The sequence below is a fragment of the Camelus ferus genome, chromosome 3 (genome assembly GCF_009834535.1).
Source record: "Camelus ferus isolate YT-003-E chromosome 3, BCGSAC_Cfer_1.0, whole genome shotgun sequence".
Lineage (NCBI taxonomy): Eukaryota > Metazoa > Chordata > Mammalia > Artiodactyla > Camelidae > Camelus > Camelus ferus.
The window spans coordinates 51,069,603-51,090,879 of NC_045698.1; the positions used below are offsets into that span (position 1 = coordinate 51,069,603).

General features: G+C 47.4%; 1 protein-coding gene across 6 annotated transcripts in view; it reads left to right on the forward strand.

Moving 5' to 3' along the window:
• Window positions 1–21,277, forward strand: part of PDE8B (phosphodiesterase 8B) — a 287,039-nt gene that overhangs the window by 56,395 nt on the left and 209,367 nt on the right. For 2 of the 6 annotated variants that reach the window (XM_032474661.1, XM_032474665.1), the window contains exon 1: window positions 15,204–15,448. The exons of 2 other annotated variants lie outside the window; for them this stretch is intronic. In XM_032474661.1, the coding sequence (XP_032330552.1) occupies window positions 15,425–15,448 (24 nt within the window). In that variant the 5' untranslated portion in view covers window positions 15,204–15,424. Of the gene's footprint in view, window positions 1–4,680; window positions 4,788–15,030; window positions 15,069–15,203; window positions 15,449–21,277 lie in introns of those variants that run through there. 2 more of the 6 variants (XM_032474681.1, XM_032474656.1) reach the window with 2 other exon arrangements.

The following is a 21,277-nucleotide window of genomic DNA, read 5'->3' on the forward strand; positions in this document are numbered from 1 at the left end:
CATTCCTCAGTGCTCTTTGAAGTCGGATGGGCTCTGATGACAAAAGTGTGTTAGATTGTCCACCAGACCAAGTCTGTTTTGGGCTTTGGAGTACAAGGATGCTTGATACTTTGAGAAAAACCTAATAGAGGAATCGCTGGATTTATAAAGATAGAACTTGGCAGGAAAGAGTGTTTGTACTACAGAATTACTTACCGTGGGGGTCCTTTAGATCATCATAGTCCAGAGAATGTTTAAAATATGAATCGGTACCCCCAGGCTGATCTGCGCACTGCTTTTCAGCAGCATATCTGAGTTAAGGGCGCCGTGGAGACCACCACCTGTGCCCACCCTGACCCTGTGCCAGAGGGCCCTCAGCTCTCCCCTCGGCTGCACTCTCCTTGCTCTTCTGCAGGGAGAGAAATGTCCCCTCATTGATTCCCAGGATGTCTGGTGAAGGGACAAGCTGGCCGCCCCCGGAAGGGAAATTTGAGTAGAAGAGTGTAGACTGGGGGAAGCAGAGGGGATGAGCAGAAGGAATTGTGACATCTGCTGAGAACACCACTGCATCCCAGGAAACACCCAGCACAGGAAGTGAGGCCCACTCCGGCGGACTGGGGACTCTTGAGGAAGAAAGGAGCGTGGTCCCTGCAGCGTCAGAGCCCCCACCTGTTTCCACCAACCAGTTTCCGCCACCGGAGGGAGTAAATTGAGCTGCATATTTGATGAGGAGGAAGCAGAGTGGAATGTGAGAATCCTCATTACTGACGTCAAGCTTGCCTTTCATTTTATTTATACCCATGACATTGTGACACCGGATCTAATTTTCCATTGTATTTTTTTCCTCTGTTAGGACACGAGTGATGACAAGCCTAGAAAACCATATTTTAAATTAATTTGAAGCCAGGGTCTCTACATGATACAGTGTCTCTCTGTCTTCTCACCTGCCTGCCCCTCCCTCAAACTGCTTAACTGACCATTACAAAGGACAGAAGGGATCCTGCTCCTATAGGACATGGCCGCCCAAAAAGTCAGGGTTTGAGGCATCCCGTTGCCCAATCCTCACGGGTGACAGGCTGTTCCTCCTTGGCACAGGCACTGGAGGGAGGCCAGGGAGCAGTGAGGCTGCACGGCAGCCTTGGCACACAGCCCTGGCTGCCGTCTGGGCATGAAACTGGGCTGTGGCACCAAGAGCGTGGTTCCAGCTCCCTGACCCAGAACTGCCTGTGCAGGGACCACCCTGCTGTTCATGCCCTGGTGGGCCCCACGCTTTCTGTTCTTTAGGGACAGGACAGGGTCCAGAGCAGAGAGTATCAAAGAATGACAGGAGCAATTAGGGTTCCTCGGCCAGGGCAGGGGGGAGCTCTGCCCTCTGTGCCGAAGCAGTCTTTGGAGGTATGCTTAGGGTGGAGGAGTGGCGTGTGTGTCCAGCAAGTGAACAGAGTGGGCTGTACTCCTCGTTTGAGCCTGGGGGGCCTCAGCCCTGCCAACAGCCTCCCTCCATCACCTCCCACGGCCTCATCTCCAGACGCAGTGTCTCTAGTGTGGGAGCCTCTTCCCGCCCCAAAATACAAGCTCTGCCTGAGTCCCTGCAGACCTGCCACTATGTCAGTGCGGCCTCCTGTTGCCAGCTTTTCAACAATGTTTTTCAGCCTCTGACCCTGGAGAAATCTCAACTTCCTTGTACTCAGTTCAGAAGATGTTTGTTATTTAGGGTTCTGATGCAGACGGCTGATAAGAGAGTCCTGAGGCCTTCCGAGTTACTATACCCACAGAGTCTAAGGATTTCAAAACCAAGAAGCACAGGACAGCCACGCCCTGAGGGGCTGCAGAGCGCCAGCTCCTGTCACCTGAAATCGGCCGGGATATTTAGACATGGGTGTCAGGGAGTTTTCACTACATTTACTTTTCACATTTTGTTTGTTTTGCTTTTGAAACAAAGGTTTCCAGTAGCACCAACAACGTTGGATCTGTGTTGTGTTGAAGCTCCTGTGGTTCATATGCATGACTTGGTGTTGCCTTCTACTTCTGTGTCACTTTTCTCTGTCGATTAAGGTAAAAATGGCACAGAGAAAACTGGTGTCTAGGAATACAGTGTGGGGAGCCAGAGAGGACAGCTCCAGAGCTGTCCTGGTATCTCGCCCCTGACCGACCCTCAGGGGAGGGGTGTGGCGGCGCAGGGCCAGGCCTTCAGAATTCCGCTTGCAGCAGCCCAGTTGGAGGGCCTGTGTCTGCTTAATCAGCCTGTGTCAGTTGCTCCTCATGGGTGACTACATCGAGTGCATCCTACCTGGTGCTGGGGTGGAGGTGGGGGCCAGGGGCGAGAAGATGCCAATGAGACGTGGGCCTTTTCCTTCAGCCCCAAATTACAGAAGTCACACAAGCAGTGGGAAACGAAAGCATGGAGGTGAGAAGGACTGAGTGGACTCCTCGGGCTCAGGGTGTAAGTGGACAAGCTGTAGGTTCCATGTTGGGATACTGATGTCAAGCAGAAATGCCTTTCCCGAGGCTCACTGGAGAGTTGTTTGGTACAAGTGACTGAAATTTGTCGTGAGGCAGTCCAGGGTTCAAGTACTTCTTGATGAGCTCTGTGATCTTGAGGAGGTACTTTACACTCTCCTAGCCTCAGTTTCCACATCTGTAAAAGGGAGATACTGAGCCTGTCACATGGGACTACTGTGGGGGTTGAATGAGATTAGGAAGACAGAACAGGTCTTTGGCATTGAGCACATAGGAGGGGCTCGCTCGCCTTCTGGCTGAGGATGGGAGAGCCCCATCCTTAGGGACCTGAAATAAAAGAGAGGGTCTGCTTTTAAGTGTCAGCCTAGCCAGGTGGTTCCACTTCTCTGCATTGTTTTTGTGATAGGCCGTGAAGGTTGGGAACCTGGAGGCTGACTGCACAGGTACGACTGTGCTGATGAAGATGTGGGGCGAAGGGGCAGGTGAGCCCCCGACTCAGGGCCACAGCATGGGAGAGAAACTGTCTTCATGAGCAGGTGCTGGAACTGAAGAGCTAAGGAACATGGAGACAGGCTAAGCTGGTCCTCACCTTGCTCTCCAGGACGGAGCTGGGGTGGGGATGGGGCTGGCTCTGCCAGGACTATTTTGTCTCAGGTCTGCCTTGGAAGTTCATGTGAACCTGATTTTGTCTTGGGGTCGGGGGAGGGAACATTGAGGTATGGTATAGGGTCCACAGGACACTTTTCCCTGAGCCAGAATCCCCAGGACAAGGCCCCAGGCCCTTCTTCTGTCCCCCAACCCCCATAATGGCCCCCAGCAGCCAGCTAACCATAATCCTCTGGGAGTTGTTCTGGGTGTTCCTGTGTCATGTGATGACACTTGTGTCCTGTGACGACTCCTTTGTCATGTGACCACTCTCATATCATGTGATGACTCCTGTGTCATGTGACAACTCCTGTGTCATGTGATGACTCTCGTGTCATGTGACAACTCCTGTGTCATGTGACGACTCCTGTATCATGTGACGACTTGGCCAAGATAAGCACTGAGTGACATTGTCAAGAGGGATGTTTCATCAGCCACGGAGAGAAAAATATGTGCATTTAAAAAATTATTTTTGTGAGGAAATTGAAATCCAAACATCTTACCTATCTAACCAAGTCAAGGTGGAAAGTGATCTTTGATTCCAGATTATATACTTTAGGCCTGAGAGAGAAGAGTGAGTTGTTGGGTTAACAGAGACACTGAGGTATCTGTGCTGACTTCAGAGTGGCTCCAAGCAAGAGCGGTCAAAATCTACAGAGCATCTGAAAATCCCAGAGCTGAGAATTTTGCTCTCCTTGTTGACAATGTTACTGACCCAAGCTACCGATAAACAACTAATTGCCTAAATCTCCTGATCCCCCCCCCCCATTTATTTGAGTGGTTTCTGCCTTTGTAGAACTCAGAGTCTGGTGAGGAAGACAAATTTTAAATAAAGAAACACACCAACAGTTATATTTGCAGATTGTGATAAAGGAATAGCTATCATGAGGGAGAAGTAATGGGGAGCTGGGGTCAGGGAAGGTCTCTCTGTGGAAGTGACAGTTAAAGCCCAAAATAACAGTGCTTCTCAAATATTAACGTGCGTCGGAATCACCTGGAGCGGCTGTTACAATACAGGCTCCTGGGTCTCACCCCTCAGAGTGTCCGTTTCAGGAGGTCTGAGGTGGGTCCCAAGAATCTGCATTTCTAGTAAGTTCCTGAGTGATGCTGAGACAGCTGGTTTGGAGACCAGGCTCTGAGAACCACTGGCCTAGAGGATCAGTGGGAATTAGGCAGGTGAGGAGAGTGGGGGAGAAGACCAGTGAGCAGAGGGAGCGGCGTGTGCAAACACCCCAGTGCGAGAAAGATCTGCGGGCCCTTGTGCCTCAAGGCAGCGAATTCAGGGACCAGTGGCGCAGGGTGATGTTAGAAATGAACCTGACCCTCATGGCCATCCTGAAACTCACTCCAGCAGAGCCACCGCCAGGGGTGGCATGTCTAAGAACGACGGTTCCACTGACCTTTGGATATGTCCTGCTGCCACCTGGGGCTGCTGGAGCTGTGCTGGCCCTGAGATCTTGTGAGGACTTAAAGTGATAACCTATGCAAGGGGCTGAGCACAGATCAAACGCCCTCCGCTCCCTGACTTGAGACGTGGCCCTGTCTCAAGTTCCCTTTTTTATTTTTATTTTTTTTAATTTTTTTATTTTTTTCAAGTTCCCTTTTTTAGCTAGAGGGACATGTTGCTGAACTGGTGCTGTCCTGAACTGCAAGCAAAAAGAGCTCATGTGGAAGGGATGCATGACACCTAAGCCGGGATCCAGGTAAACAGTTGGCTCTAGATCTGGATACCACTTCCACAGAGCAGGGGTATGTGTGTGTGTGTGTGTGTGTGTGTGTGTGTGTGTGTGTGTGTGTGTGTGTGTGTGTGTGTGTGTGTGTTTTCCAACCTCTCATGCAATTCATCAGTGTCACAGGATTTCAAAGCAAGGAGAGCATGGGTTGGGTTTTTGGAGCCAAAGTGCACAACTGGCATTAGGCCAGTTCAGTCCCGAGTCCGTTTACTGGGTGCTGACTCTGTGCAAGGTGTGGGAAGACAGGACCAGGTGATCAAGACTGGGTCCCTGCTCTGGAGAAGCTCCTAGTCTCACTGGGCGATGGACACATAAGTAACACAGAGCAGTGGGGTAAAAGCCATGACAAAAGTCTGTTTGGAGGGCAATGAAAACTCAGGAAAGAGCGAGCAGTTCTGCCTGGGAGGGCAGAGGTCACAGTCAGAAAGTGACACGGGAGCCAAGCCTGGAAAGGAAACAGCTAGAGAATGAACCAAACTGAAGGATAAATGAACAATCTTTAAGAACTTTTTTGTTATTGTTTTAAGCTCTGACCTAAGTCATCATTATGTGCTTCTAAGATACACAGCCACATGGTGTTGAGTTTGATTTAAAATATTGCATAAATCGTTATATATAGAAACACATATGGAAACAATCCAAAAATGTTTCTCATCAAATATAGTGCCATTTGCTTTTATGAATTTGCTATTTCTGGTTGCAAATGTGAGATACAGTTTGGTCTTCTGAGACTCAGAAGAAATTATATCACCATTCCAAGTGAAAGTAATTTTGGTTGTTAATTCATTCATTTATTTAGTTAGTCTGTTGACAAACAGAAATTTCTGTTTTTGAAGCACTGCAGTAGATCCTTTGGGGGCAATAAAGATATGTAAGACAGTGTGCTGCCCTCGGGACTCTTCAAGCCTTAGGAGTCAGAAAGACACCTGGACACAAATAATTCTAACACAAGTGGGTCATAAGTGATATGATTGAGTACAAACAAAATGCTCCAAGGAGCTAGAGGGGAAAAAAAGCTATTTTCTGACTGGTAAAATCATAGAAAGCTTGACCATTTATGGAGAAGCCCTTTGCACTAGACCTTGTAGGATGGAAAGGGTTTGGACATACAGAATGAAGGGTGGGGAGAGGTGTTCCAGGCAGAGGGAGGTTTGTGAACAAAAGGAGTGGGAGGTCCCTTGGAAATGGTACTTTGTCTCCTTTAGGGGTATGAGTTGGGGAAGGAGCTGGAATTGGTAGATGTCAGCCTCACAACAAAGTTTGAACTTGATTCCACTGGCTGTGACTTCTTGGAATTTGCAGTGTCAAGCACTTGTCACTTGGTTCCTTGTATGTTGATTTTAGTTGGCATCTCAGGCCTGACATTCGTCTTGGCATAATTTTGTCAGACCTATGGGATATATTTTTAAAAGTCAGTCTGTGTATGCTGATAGTCATGAAATTACAATGTGGTTTCAAACAGCTGTAAAGGCCACAGATTGAAAGTAGACTCTTTTCTTTAGGAATTGGTGATTCCACCTCTGGAAGTTGAAAGAAATTTTGTATCAGAGGCCCTTCAGAAAGCAGACGAAGGCTTGTTCTACACTGGTGTGGATGGGTATGGGCAGGGTTAAGAGAAACCATCAAGGGAACAGTGCAGTTTCCAGGGTATAATGAGAGCCGAGAAGCTGGTACCTACCACTCATAGGCCAATGGTAACACACCCCTAGAAGGATGGTCATGGGCCAGGAGATGCAGCAGAAGCTGGGACTCAGAAAGATCTCTATGTTGCCATGGAGACACACAGCTACTGCTGGTGCTCCCATCCCGTGCTGATGCCTCCCCTTGCTGAACCCAACTGACTGCAAGCCAGAGGCCAAGGGGCTCATAATGTATTCCCCCCAGGTCAGCCTCCTGGGGCACAGGGTCAGGGAGGAAGGCTGGAGAGCCCATCTGGAGAGGCAAACAGACTATCCAGCACAGTCCTTTTTAGCTTTAATATTTCTATGATTCCAAAACAACCCAAATGACAATAAGCCTTCATTTAACAAATATGTTCCAAACACCTCTGTTGTTCTCAGGAATTTATAAAAATTGAGAAACATGGAATAGATTGGATGGAAAGATGAATGGGTGGTTGGTGAAGGAGTCTTTGGCTGAGATGCTTCATTACGTAGTAAGTCAACTGGATTGCAAGGTTGGTGAACACAGGCATTGGGCTGTGTTCCTTCATTGCTGAGTCCTCGATTCTCAGCACTGTGCCTGGAGCTGAGTAGCTGCCATTAATCACTTATGTGAATAACACGATAGAAGAAACATGAAGACCACCAAGCAGTGTGAAACATGCATCTGGGGTCTTAGGTCAGGAGAACCCAAAGCTGGGGTCAGGAGTTAACCTCCGACCCAGGAGACGTAGATCATGACAGTGTTTGGTTTTCTGCTGCCAGTACTCTTTAGGTCAAAGCCTCTGGCACCTCCCAGGGAAGAAAGGCCTTTTAATGGTGTCAGGGAGGTGAAGGACAGTCTTTCGTTTCAATCTTTCAAGTCTTTCCCAGCCACTTCAAAGGGCTGCATTATAACTCCCACGTCCCGACCTTCATTCATTCATTCATTTATTTATTCAGTGAACATTAATTGAGTGCTTATTTTTAGTGTGAGAATCCAAAACTAAGACAGATACAGTTTCAGCTCTCTAGGAGCAAGGTCTGGGAGGAGCTACAGGCCCCACATGGGAGACTGCAGTGCTGGTCCTGGTGACGCAGAATGCAGGGAGCAATCAGGGGCTCCCTCCATGGGCTGGAGGTCTCAGAGTAGGTAAGTTGAGTCCTGAAGGACCGTCTTAACTGTTTACTTTATTTCTAGCCTCCATCCCTGCTCCCTCCCCCCACCACTCAATGAGGAAGTAAGGAACTAAGTCCTAGTCAGTAGTAAGTAAATGTCTTGTAAAGCAAATTCCTGGCTGCAATAACACTTTGACTCAGCTGCATTCACACCAACGTGCCGTAAGCCAATCAGTGAACTCGGGCAGAGTTCCTCACTGTGGAGAGGAGGAGCAAGAGGTGAGGAGGGCACAAAGCAGACGTCTGGATTGGAGAGAGGAAGGAGCAGGTACAGGAAGGGAGGCGGGGGGCCATCTAGATAAACCTCACTGACTGCAGAAGTTTTTTGGAGGGTCAGGACTATTTACCTTTCACTCTTTGCAAACAAATGGAAGGTACATCAGGAGATTTATTCATCCGTGCTTGTTGGTTTGTTTTTTTTAGCCCCTAGCAACCGAATGTAGGGTAAAGGTCTCCAAAATGTTGTTATGGACCTGAATGATGCGTATTAACTCTGATCCACCTGATTTCCAAAGATAGTTGGCTGTTTTTAAAACATAGGCATGAACAGTTTTGATACAAATTTGCTTCAATCCCAGAGGTGTTTTTGGTTTTTTGTCAGAAATAAAGTCTTTTTTTTTTTTATTGAAGTATAGTCAGTTTACAACGTTGTGCTAATTTCTGGTGTACAGCGTAATGTTTCAGTCATCCATATACAGACATATATTCATTTTCACATTCTTTTTCATTATAAGTTACTGCAAGATATTGAATATACTTCCCTGTGCTATACAGCAGAAACTTGTCGTTTATCTGGTTTTGTGAGGAATTCCCTTGTATTTCTGATTGTAAGAGCTATTCTGCCAAAGTTCAGTAGGTGTCCTGTGAGATTTGTTCCGTATGTAGATGCAGTTTTTGCTGTGTTCGTGGGACAGGGTGAGCACTGTGTCCTTCTCCTCCGCCATCTTGGCAGTCTCTCCCAGAGGTTTCTGTTAATCAGTACATTCTTGTCTTTAACTTGAGTATTATGACTAGTGATGGGAGGAAAAAAAATAAGTTGGGGAGGAGAAGCAGAAGGGGAAATAAGAAATCAAATGTTGGTCAAAATCTAAGGGGCAATGATTTCTTAATTTATCTATCTTGCCCCCCTTTTTTAAAGCCTGCTAAAGTTGTGAGAATTTGATTAAAATGTATTTTAATTCTTAGGTAAGTTAGAAGTGTTTTTTTATTTGTTTGTTTTTAATTCATTCCCTCCTCCCTCCACTTTACTTTTTAAAGGAGGATAAAACATCCAGACCTGGAAAATTTTGCTGGGTTAAGTGCGTGTGTGTAAACTGTATTTCATTTTCTATAAGGACACTAGTTCCATTAGGGAGTGACTCTCTCCATGTGCAGTCTTTAGGGTGTTTAGGGTTTTGATGTCCTTGGTCTAGAAGATGTTATGTGGGGACCAAGCTCTGGCCAGAGGGCAGATTCCTTCCCTTCTGGCCATCTGCTAATGTCTCCCGTGTTCATTCCTCTCTCTGTCCACCTCTTGAAAGCCTTTGACCCTAGATCCTCAGCTCTCCTGCTTAGAGCTTCCTCTCTTATCTTTCCGTTGATGATGCCTGAATTTTTAGCTCCGTCCCAAACATTTCCTGTCACCTGCAGACCTGTTGCCTCTCACCTGCTAGATATCTTCCCCATGTGTTCCACAGGGACTTCAGACCCCAAATACTCAAAACTGCACACCTGAGTGCTTGCTTTGGTCCAACCAGTGCCTGTCTTATTGGAAAGTACCAGCATCCAAGAGCTGCCCACTCACAGCCCTCAGTTTCCAAGTCCTATTCTGTGCCTGGGTTTCTTTCCCATTCTTCCCCTCCTCTCCATCCCTGATGCCAGCGCTGCACTGCAGGCTCTCCTCCGCTCTTCTGGATTGTTATTAATTGTCTCTCTGCCTCCATTAGTCTTCTCCAACCCATGCTTCCATCCACCACCAAATTTATCTTTATAACAAATCTCCATGTCTAGTCCTTATGTAAAATCTTTCAGAAGTTCTTCATTTTCTCACTCTTCTTATCAGTGGATGAGTTGGTTAAATAGTGTCATTCTCTTTGTGTGGGTTTTCCTCTTATTTACCATACGGGCCACAGCTCCTCTGTCCCTTTGCTGGGCCGCTCAGAGTTGGCAGGTCCAGAGTCTGGTTCTCAGCCCTTTCTGATTACACGCCCCATGGCTTACAGTAACATCTGCACACTGATGACTCTCAAATTTATGCCTCCAGCCCTGACCTTTCTACTGAGCTCCAGATGCACAGATCCAACTGCCTGATTGACATCTTCACTTGGATGTCTAATAGAGACGCGAACTGAAGAAGGCCAAAGCAGGGTTCTTGATTTCCCACCCATTTTTTTCATGTTCCTCCCTCCTGCTCCTCCATCTCAGTAAATGGTGCCACCATCCACCCATCTGCTCAGGTGAAGAACCTAGAGATTATTGCTGCTTCTTCTCTCCCCTCCCTCCTCTTCCCACATGCACTCCATCACTAGTCCTGTCAGCCTTACATTCAAAACCATACATCCCGAACCCGACCATTTCTACAGTCTCCACCGCTTTCTCCCTAGTCATCACCATCTCTCCCTCGGATTACTCCAACAGCCTCCTGCTGCCCTGCGAACCCCTAGGATTGATTCTCCATACAGTAGCCAGAGTGATCTTTTCCAAAAGCAAATCATATCGTGTTTCTTCTCTGCTTAACACTCTCACACGCCTTCCTGCTGTACCCTGGCCACACTGGCTGCCAGCCTCCCGTCTCTTCCTGGAACACACCAAGCTTAAGAATTTTGCTTAAGGAACTCACCAAGCCTTAAGGATTTTGCATTTGCTCTTCCCCTCCCTGGGATCTTCTCCCCTCCAATCTGCATTCTCAGCTCCTTGGGATAATCCACGTGTCAGTTCAAACATCCCCGCCCAGAGAAGCCCTCTCTGATCTCCCAAACTAGTCACCTCCGCGTAAGTCTTTCTATTGCTATAGTTTGTTTCATTATCTTCAGCTCATGATAATATGATCTTTTTCCTTTTTTAATTTTTTCATGTTAATTATCTCTCTTCCCTCCAGCAGAATGGATTGACCTTGTTTACAGTCTATTTTATATAGATAGTGGGTGTAATTATTAATGAAGAGTGGAGGAGGGGCTCGGCTCTCCAACACAGGTAAAGGAGTATGCAGCAGCAACTTGACACAGTGGCCTCTCCTCAGATTCAAGTGCAAGCTTATGCTTACGGCCTCCTGGTTGATGAATTATAAGGAGAGAGACTTTATTGATAATGCTAAACTTCCTAGCCCACATTTAAGCTTTGCAAACCTGTACCCCCAGGCCACAGGGCTAATGCTCATCCTTGTGACAACTGCAGGGTTACTCAAAACTTTCTGTTCCTCTCTCTTTTTGACTTGCGCCCTCCCAAGGACAGGGATACGGGGTGGAGAGTGTCTGGTCTAGAATTTTGTAGGAGGTGTGTCAGGTTTCCTCAGAGTAACTTTGCTGGCTTCAGGCTAAGATTTCAATATGATGAGAGAAGATTGGGGCTAGGATCCTGATTCTACTCACATATTTAGAGTGAGGGGGCCACAGCCGACACCAAGGGGCCTCTCAGAGTCTGTTCTTCTATTGTCAGAAGGTCAGTAATGTTACTGTTTGTGTATTCCCTTGGTTCAGGATAGGGATGGTGATAATGGGATAATGTTATACCAACTGGGTGGAGGCCTTACAAAGAGAGTTTAATGCACATATGGCCATGGGAAGCAAACCATGGACTTAACTTCCCTAGAAATTATCAAAGACTATTAGCACTTAGGGGGCAGGGGGAGGTACAGTTTGGTGGTAGAGTGCACACTCAGCATGCAGGAGGTCCTGAGTTCAATTCCCAGTACCTTCATTAAAATAAATAAATAAACCTAAATAACCCTTCCAAAAAAAAAAAAGATTGATAGCACTTGATTGTACTGGTGTTTCATACTGTGTCAGTCATGCACGCACCAGCTTGTCAGCACCATCATCTTCTATCATCAGAGAAGAGTGACCAATGGTATGTTCAAAGGAACCGAAATGGTGTGCCCCACTTATTTTAACCTCATCAGTAGAACTAATGTCTTGTTATCAGTACATAACAGCTGCTCTTCCAGCCCTGAGTGGTCAGGCTTCTGTTTATTCCCTGCAAGAAAACTGCTTTCTTCCTCCCCTATACCTCTACTTGTTGAGTTATAGACCTGAAACAGATTGATTCTCTTACACGTCTGGGGCCACCAAAAGCCAATAGCCAGTCAGCCCACCAGAAGCGACTTTACTCCCGCTCGTATTCCAAACAGCTAGACATATAGGGCCATAGGCAGAGCTGTGGGGTCGGTACAGCTGTCTTTGCTGCTCATTTCCTCTCACCCCAGAAGGGCCGACTCTTCCTGAGTTAGCAGTGCGTTAAGCTGCCCTTCAGAGAAGGAGAGAGTGTCAGATAAACAGTCTTGTGAAGGTGTCACAGGCACAAAGAGTTACCACAAATAGAAATATTACAGTTTTAAACTTTAGCATAGAGCAATACAGAATCAATCAGGAAAAAAAAAACACTTTTGAGGAAATTACAAGCCCTATAAAATCTGGGTGGAGGAGACATTACGGGCATGAGCAGGGAGCAGGCTGAACTCCAACAAATCATACCGTGTTGGCTGTTGCTACTCACCTGGCTTAGTCCAGGAGGAGAGAGAGGCACTGTTTCACTCCTGCTGAAAGGGATGCAAAGGGTGGGACAGACCAGTGACCGTACAGTGGAAGAAGTGGCTGGTTGGCCTGGAGAGCGAGGAAGAAGGAAAGCCAGGTGGCAGTGGTTTGCACTGGGAGAGTTAGTGGCTTAACCACCAGGAATCAGATTTGGTGGGGAGATGATTCTTCCTGGGTCAGAAACTTTGTGAAATATCGGTGGGACTCACAGAGAAGTGCCCAGTGGGCAATGGGAAGAGTGAGAGCAGGGCTTCGTGGTGCTGTTCGAGACCTCCCAGCCACTCCCTACCTAGACTGGGAACTCTGTGCCTTTGGTTTCTTTTCTCTCCTTTCCTCTTTTCCTCTCTTCCTTCTGTGTTTCCTTCCCCTTGCTTCAGCATACATCACTCCATAATCCCCTTCGAGGTACACAGCAGGATGAAGTAGATAAGTATTGGGCTCTATTTTGCTGTATTGGAGCAGGGGTGGAATAGAAAACTTTTAGACACTTGGAATCCAAAGATGCCAAAAATCTAGCAAAGAAATGTGAACCCTTAGAACTCTGGCTAATAGATTTGAGACACTGTCTGTGTTCAGGCAAAATCTCGGGAACAGCGGACAACCTGCTGGCTGACACAAGAGTGTACCGTGCACAGGGGAACTCCTAGGACTTCTTGAACAGCTCTTCTGAAAATCCCCTCACTTACAGGGATGAATAATACGGCTTTTGTTTTTCTTTTACAGACAATTAGAAAAGGGATTCAAAGAATTCGGTGCCTTTGTCTTTCCTCATTGTCCCTTTTGGGGGGGTAATATTTATTTACCTATTATCATTATTATTTTTTCTTTAATGGAGGTACTGGGGGTCAAACCCATGACCTCGTGCATGCTCAGCATGTGCTCTATCTCTGAGCTGCACCCTCCCCCTCCATTGTCTCTTCGTCATTGTTTTTCTCTTTCTTGTTTTCCTTGTCCTTTCCTTTTCTTTCTGAAAATATTTGTATTTTTTGCTTGGGTTGATTTACCCTGAGTCGTTCACGCTGGCCTTTTACCTTCTGGGTTATTTTTGCCTCAGACTTTCTTAAAGTTGTGTTGCTTTCCCCCTCTGCCAAATCTCAACCTGAACTTGATCTTTCACCTCCTGATGTCTTCGCTGTTGTGCTTTTCCTTGTCTATACAGGGCCTTAAAAGGCTATGATTGTGAAATAATGATAGATTATGCTGCTATTTCAATGACCTTAACCCTTCTACCTTGTCTCCTTTGCCTCACTTTTCCATCTGTCGCAGGAGGAAGTGTATTAGATTTGCTATTGTGCATAACACATTACCACAAATGCAGTGTCTTAAACAACACACATTTATTATCTCACAGTTACTGTGGGTCAGAAGTTGAGAGTAGCTTTACCAGGTCCTCTGAGTTTGCTGGGTCTACAGTCTCATCTCAAGCCTCAACTAGGGAAGGGTTCACTCTCAAGCTCTCCTGGTTGTTGGCAGGACTTAATTCTTTTCAGTTTGTTGGACTGAGGGCCTCAGTTTCTTACTGGCTCTAGGCCAGAGGCCCCCTGGGCTCCTTGACGCACAGACCTCCCCAACATGGCTGTTTGCTTTATCAAAGTCAGCAAGAGAGAGTCTCCTAGCAAGACTATGTAACATGATCACTGAAGTGACATCCCCATCACCTTGGCCTTGCTTTATGGATAGGAAGCAAGTCACAGTTTCCCCTACATCCAAGGGAAGGGGATCCACAAAGGCATGAGCACCAGGAGGTGGGGGAACTGGAGGGCGTCTTAGAGTCTGCACATACAGAGAGGAGCGCTTTTGAGGGAGAAGGCTTTGAGCTCCTCAGAAAAAGGCAATAAAGGCTATATTCATACTGCTCTCATGCCTTATGGTTGCCTCTATAGATTATGGCCAACACCAAAATAATAGTTTTCTCTTTATCTCTCTCTGTGTCCTATGTACTAGGTTTTACTTCTAAAAATGACTTGTTTTCCTTTTCTGCCATTAGGAATCTCATCAGCCTGTCTGGATGAGAAAGTCAGCAGGAAAAGATTGCTGTTGTTGATCTTGGTTTTGGCTAGACTGACTCAGCCCTGTGGGCAGCTGAGAGGGGAAAGGATTTGTAAATGCTCCCTGGGTCTCTGTTAGAAATCTCGTCACTCCAAAGGAGCCAGGTATGGGGCAGGCGTGATAATAACCACCAGCTAGATGGCTTTTATTTATAGCTGAAGCATTTAATTAGGTCTGATTCTTTACTTTTTCCAAGTGTCTGAAAGCTTCATAGTATCTGCCCAGGCCTTAGATTCCAGCTCCCTAAACAGATTAGGAAGGGGTGGTAAGGGTAGCTGTACCTTTGTTTGACTCACTTTAGTAAATTATCCCCATAGTTAAAGCTGAGGAACAATAAACCCTCACCGGCCCACCCCTCCCTGCAACATACACCTAATCAGGTGTCGTTTACAAATTCATTTGAACACAAAAGTCCTCCTTTAACTTTGAGGTAGAACGGAATGTATGTATGTATGTATGTATGTGTCTATCTGTCCATTTATAATGACTAGTGTCTTTGACTTTAGGATCTCTTTAAAATAATAGTGTATACGAATTTGAGTTGAGGAATGAGGCAGATCCGATCCTTCAGTGTTTTGGTGGGGGTGGTTAGAGGCGCACGGAGAAGAGAGTGGAAAAGTGTGGGCATGGTGAGGAGGAGTCCCAAGAAGCGCCAGGTTGGTCATCACAGGCGAGACTGGACTTCCCTTGAGCTAGCCGCGGGAGAGGCACTGCCGGGATCGGGATCGAAGTGGCTGGGGCGGGTGGCGCTAAGCGGGCTCAAAGTCGGGGCTCACACCCTGCGAGGGGCGCTAGGACCCAGGCACTCGCCGGCCTCGGGAGGTGCCTGGGGAGTGAAGGCGCAAAGAGGCTCAGGCTTACGGCCAGAGTCCCTCGGAACGACCAGCCCCTGCGCGCGGGCGCGAGGCCCGGGGCGCGGGGCGCGGGGCGCGGCTGCCCTGTGCCCTCTGTGCGGGGCTACGGCGCGGGCTACGGGCATCGACGAGGCGCCCAGCAGCCGCCTGCCACCGGCATGGACCCGCCGAGCGCCCTCCAGGTGAGCCCCGCGTGTGGAGTCCCTCGTCCCGCGCCCCGCCCTCTCCTAGCTCCGCACTCAGAGCTGTCCCCATACCCCTTTCAGACACCTTGCAGTTAGGGAGGGGCTTTTTGTCCCTACCCCCACCCCCCACCCCCAGCCTCTGCATGTCCTGGTGCCCAACTCCCTTCTTTCTTCCCAGGAGGGGAGCACTTCGAGTGTCTGCTATAACCGTCCGGTTTATAATTCCAAATAATACAATTGCCCACAAACAGCGTGGTCCGCGTCTGGCTGGTACTTTCTCCAGCGTCACCCGCCTTGGTGCTACCTGGGACCAGCTGCAGTGACTCCTGTTGCGCCCCTAGTTTCCCACGCTGTCTCCGTGCAACCGCGGTGCCCCTGCCTTGCTCCTCCTGCTTCCAGTGGCTGCGTAGCTGCCTGCATTCCCGGGAAGTGAACCACAGCCAGCCTCAGCCCTGGGGCATGGGTGGAGGGGCATCTGGGCCCAGGAAGCCTGGGTGCCCTCGCTTTGGCGCCCAGGACTTCGCGATCCAGATGACCCACTTACACACGCGCGCGCAGCTCCCGAGACTGCGCTTGCTGGGCACCCAGACGGAGCGTGAGCCATATAGCACCCGCTTCCTGTGGGGGAGAAGCAACATGGGTGCAGAGAAGGTGCTCACGCTGTGGGACGTCGCAAAGTGCAGGTGAGAACGGTCTGCGGTGCAGGGGAAGGCGTTTCATCCAACGCGGAAGCTCGTAGGCGAGCTGCCTCTCCGAACTTGGGGGCGACCTGGTGGGCGTCTCAATGTCACCTGAAGTGCCCTTAGTTGCCAGGATCAAGTAGACGCGGTCCCTGGACTGTTGCGGTGGGCGAGGCGTGCACCCTCGTCTTTATAAAGGCTTAGCTAGATGTATTCAGCCGTACCTTCAAGACTAGTCGTGACCAACCATCTGCTTCCGGCTCAGTCGGACACCAGTTAACCGCCTCCAGGTTGCCAACCCCAGAAAAACGTCGCTGACAGTTGCTATGGGCGAGCTTGGAGCAGCTAGGGCTGCAAGACCACCTCGGTAGAGCGGTGGGTATCTCTCCCCTCAACCTTTGCCAGCCGCCAGGTCGGGGCACTGGGGGGCGTGCCTGCTCTGATAATAACAGACTCGTGTGTCAGAACCTGAAGTTAAACACATAGTGCCAATCTAGAAGAGAAACTTCCTCTAAACTTGTGTGTTGGGAGACAATCAACAAAATCATTTACATAGGGCTTGCGGGGTAGGTGAGGCGCAGAGGACCCACCCTCTAGGATTTTATAGTCTGCTGGCTGTCATTGCCAGTTCTGCTTGACCGGCCCTCTGACCTTGAGTGAGCTGTTTTCACTTTGCTTGGTTTTCCAAGAAGCAAGAAGGGAAGAATGATGATTTGCCAGCAGTTACAGGATCATGGCTACTGGGGAGCCAGTACCTGGGTTTCAGACCTAGCTAGCTGTACCACTGACCAGCTGTGAAACTTTGGGCAAGCCACACAACCTGTCTGGGCTGCCACAAAAGACTCAAAAAGATCCTTTAATTCTGGGCACCTCTGTAGCAGTAATTTGCCAGCTTAGATAGCCTACCCATGCTCACTGGTTCTTGGCAGTCTAAATGGTACTTGGTTCCGCAGAGCATCCATGGGCCAAGGAAACACTGGATCAGAACTGTGGGTGAACTCTATTTTAATTCCAGTCTGTTTCTAGCGCTGCACAGTTCTTTCAGGCTCAATGTCTGTGGAAATACACCTAGCTGGTTGAGTTAATACTTAGAATGCCCTCAGAAAGCCCTCAAATAGAAAGTCCTGTTTAAGGTAGACTGTGGTTATGTAAAAGGTTCTTTTTGTGCCTTTGAAAGACCTTTGCCATAACCACTCTGTTAGCAAAATGAGTGGAGGAGAAGGCCCAGATTGACCCCCAGTAGCAGAGGGCTGAGTGCACCACATGCGTCATGGAGACACCTTGGGTTATACCTGATAAGCAATTTGTTTACCTGGGAATGACTCTGTTAATGTTAAAGTCTCAGAAAAGCAGTTTATCAGTTTGGTAATGAAATAATGAAATTGTCTTTAGAAGCTCCATGAAGTATTGGAATGCCTGACATTGCTAGAGTTTACTGGGGTAAGCACTGCTTTAAAAAGTGTTGCCCTTTAATTTCAATTCAGGAAGAGAAATAAGCAGGATGATTTATTATGTTTCCTGACAAGATAATATCTTAAAAGAGATTAAAAAAAGGAGAAGTAAATATGATACAAACTAAAGAAACCTTGTTTCTTCGGTTCCAGAGATGAGTATCACTGTCATTACTATAATGGTGAATATCTATTAAGCACTTACTCTGTGCCGAGCATTGTTCTAAGTGCTCTATGTACGTAGTCTCATGGACTCCTGTCAACAACTTCTGAAGCAAGTACTATAACTTGTTTCAGCTTTACAGGTGGGGAAACTGAAGCTTCTTGCCTGAGACCACCCAGCTGGTAGGTGGTAGGTCTAGACCAGCTACTTGGGTTCATTTACAATGAACCAAGTGATATACAGGATGGAGGCGATGGGGAGGGCACAGAGTGACCCTTGAGTGTTGGGTACTTCATATACCTCTGTGCATGGATAGTAATAAATCTCTGATGAGTGGTATTTTTGTTTTCTTTTTCTAGGTATTCTTTCTTGCTTTTATTAATCTGACTTGGGCATCTTTTACTATGAGCAGAGAAATTGACCCCTTTCTTTTTAACGACAGTATATAGATTTGAGTGCAGATGGATGAAGCATTTGTTAAACCAGCTCCTTGTGAGAGGGCATTTGGATTATTTCTAAATTTTTACCATCTTATACAGGGCTAGCATAGTGGGTCCTCTTATTTATGTGTTTCTGCACACCTGTTCAGGTATTTCTGGTAGATCAGTTCCCAGGGGTGGAATTGTTATAAGAAAGAGCATGGTTATTATTTAATATGTACTTTTTAATAGATGCTACCAACCTGCCTTCACAAAAAGAAATGTAATTTCTAGTGTGGGGTCAAGTTCTTCTGTGAACATGTTTTTGGGCTTTTGGTAAATCAGGACGCCTGAATGGGTCTCAGGGGTATCATTTGTAAACTAGGGGTGATAGGATTTGTTGGTTCCAAGGCCTTTTCTGCAAATATGTACAATTAGAAGAAGAACAAATAAAATTGTCCGTATTTGACCTCTTTTTTTAACCTACAAAAACAGACATTTAATATGGGTTCACTTAATGGCACACAAACTCCTGAAATACCTATTTCTGTTACCCTGGCTTTTCTGAGGTTGATTTGTGTGTGAGATAAGGCTTGGCTCTGCTGTAGTCACAAATTAAATCTCAGTGCCTTTAAACAAAAAAAGCTTATTTCTCACTCACATTCTATATCCGAAGCGGGTGAGTAGAGCGCCCTGCTCTACACAGTCACTCAGGGAGCCAGTGTGACGTAAGTTGTGCCATCTTGTAACTGTACTACCTCAAACACACAGTCTCCGTGGCCCATGGCCGTGGAGGGGAGAGAAACCACAGAGGATTAATGCCTACTCTTAAGTCCCTTGGGCCAGAAATGAAGCGTATTTCTTTTGTTTGTAGTCCTCTGTTCACAATTAGTCACAGGGACCTCACCCCAATGCATGGAGACTGGGACCTGTTGTTTCCTGTATCCAGAAAGAGGAAAGGGTATGGTAAATGCAGAGCATTGTGTAGGAGTTTGCTAGGGCTTCCATGACAAGGGTGACAGACTGGGTGGCTTAAACAACAGAGATTTAGTTTCTCACAGTTCTGGAGACTGGAAGTCCAAGATCAGGGTGGCATCAGAGCTGGTGTTTTCCGAGGGCCTGCCTCCTTGGCTTGTGCATGGCCAGTGTAGGGGAGGGAGGAAAAAATCGTTTCCCCTCTTTCCTTCTAGGTTCTTAGCTGAGACCCTCCTCCTCCCCAACAGATGAACAGTGGGGAAAAAAAATTTTTTTTTATTACATCCATATACAGATGCACTTCTGGGAGTCCCACAAAGAAATGAGATTCCAAAGGTGGCCAGGTGATGGCAGTTTACAGACCATCCTGAGCTAAGGAAGGAAAGGGATAGGGGTCTGGGGCTTCAAAGCGGGGAAGGCCATTCAAAGTAGGGGAGGGGAGAGCAGGAAACTTTGGGTAAGATTGTCCTGCCCTGCAGATAAGTCTCCCAGGAGAAAAAGTGATCTCTGCTAATAGCTCTTTTCCTCATACAGGCTGCCTTTCTAATGTAAATTTGCTTTACAGAAGGATAATTCTACTGTTTTCAGAGCTTCTCCTGTATCTTCAATTTCTTAAAGAAATAATGAGCTCAGAATAATCCTAGTGCTGAAGAGGCATATTTTGGAGTGGGACATTCTGCTCTCCCCTTTGCCGTCTTCTCTCTTCTCTGGGTCTTCTCTCTGTCTCCTCTCTTTTTATAAAGGCAACAGCCCTACTGGATTAGGACCTTCTCAAAAGACCTCATTTAATGTAATTACCTTTTTAAAGCCCCCCTCTCCAAATCCTGTTTCGTTGGGAGTTACTGGGGGCTGGGACTTCAGCCTATGCATTTGGGGGGACACCATTCAGCCCATAACATTGCCTCAGTCAGATGGCACTTCCTGAGGAATAGTCACCCTCTTTTTATCTGAGGAGGACATATGTTTCTGAAGCCACATCGTGGAATCCTCTGTCTCTTCCCATCACACCCTCCCCCATTGACTAAAAAGTGTTGGTGTTTTTTTTAATTCCCTGATTGTTATTTAAAGGGACCCATTATTACTATTTGCATCAAGTAACCTTCTATAATGGCATTGAATCTAAAATGAGACAGGGTGACTGTAGGTGAGAGATGGTATTCGATCTCTGGTGGTTAAGAGAAGGAATCCTGGAGCAGACTGCTTGGGTTCCAATCCCAACTCCACCGCTTACCAGCAGTGTTTCCTCATGTGCACAATGGGAAGAGTAATACTTAGGCACAGGGTTTTTGTGCCAATTAAATGAGATAATGTATGTAAAGCACTTGGCATGTACTAGGGGGGTCAAAATCGGGGCTATTATTACTTTGCAACTTCAGAGGCTCATGGACCCTTTCAGGCCCAGTGTGCCCTGCCCTGGACCGCACCCCAGGGGCGCCAACAGCCCAGAGGCTCGGCTACGGGAGCTCTCAGGGCTTCCATGTGTGCCTTGGCATGATAGTCACTGTGTGTGTGGCCATTTTAAAATGCCAACAGCGCAGGCACGTAACGTCATAGGTTCACAGTTCAATTTCAAAGCTGAAAAGGAACACAGGAGACTATATCCTTAAATAGCCCATTAAAATAATGATTTCTATTTCAGCTGAGGCAACTCAGGTTGGCAATTAAAGGGATACAGGAAAGCAGTGTTTCAGTTTTTCTGAGATGTACCCTTGCCCATTTCAGTGAGCCTGGAATCAGGGTGTGTTTTGCGGTCAGTGGCACCTCAGAGTTAGGCCTGGTATCTTTTCCCATCAACTGGCCTTCTCACAGCAACTTTTCCCTGGAAACATAAGGAGTTAAAATAAGTGTGGATTGCTCTATACCTGGCATGGATTATCTATCTTGATTATTGTGAAACTCTAGATTCCTGGGACTGCACTGGGACTTGGGGAGCTTGGAGTTGTCTTGTGGTCTTGGGCCTACAAGACGAGCAATGTAGACACCAACAGGAAACCAAGGCAGTGGCTTCTCTGGGTCAGGGTGGACCATACACTTCACCCCTGGCAACTGTGTGCATCCCCCATGTGGCAGAGGGAGGCTGAGACTCTGCATCGTGGGTGGTTGCTGGCCTTCTTGTGGGACAGCATGAACTGTGCTTC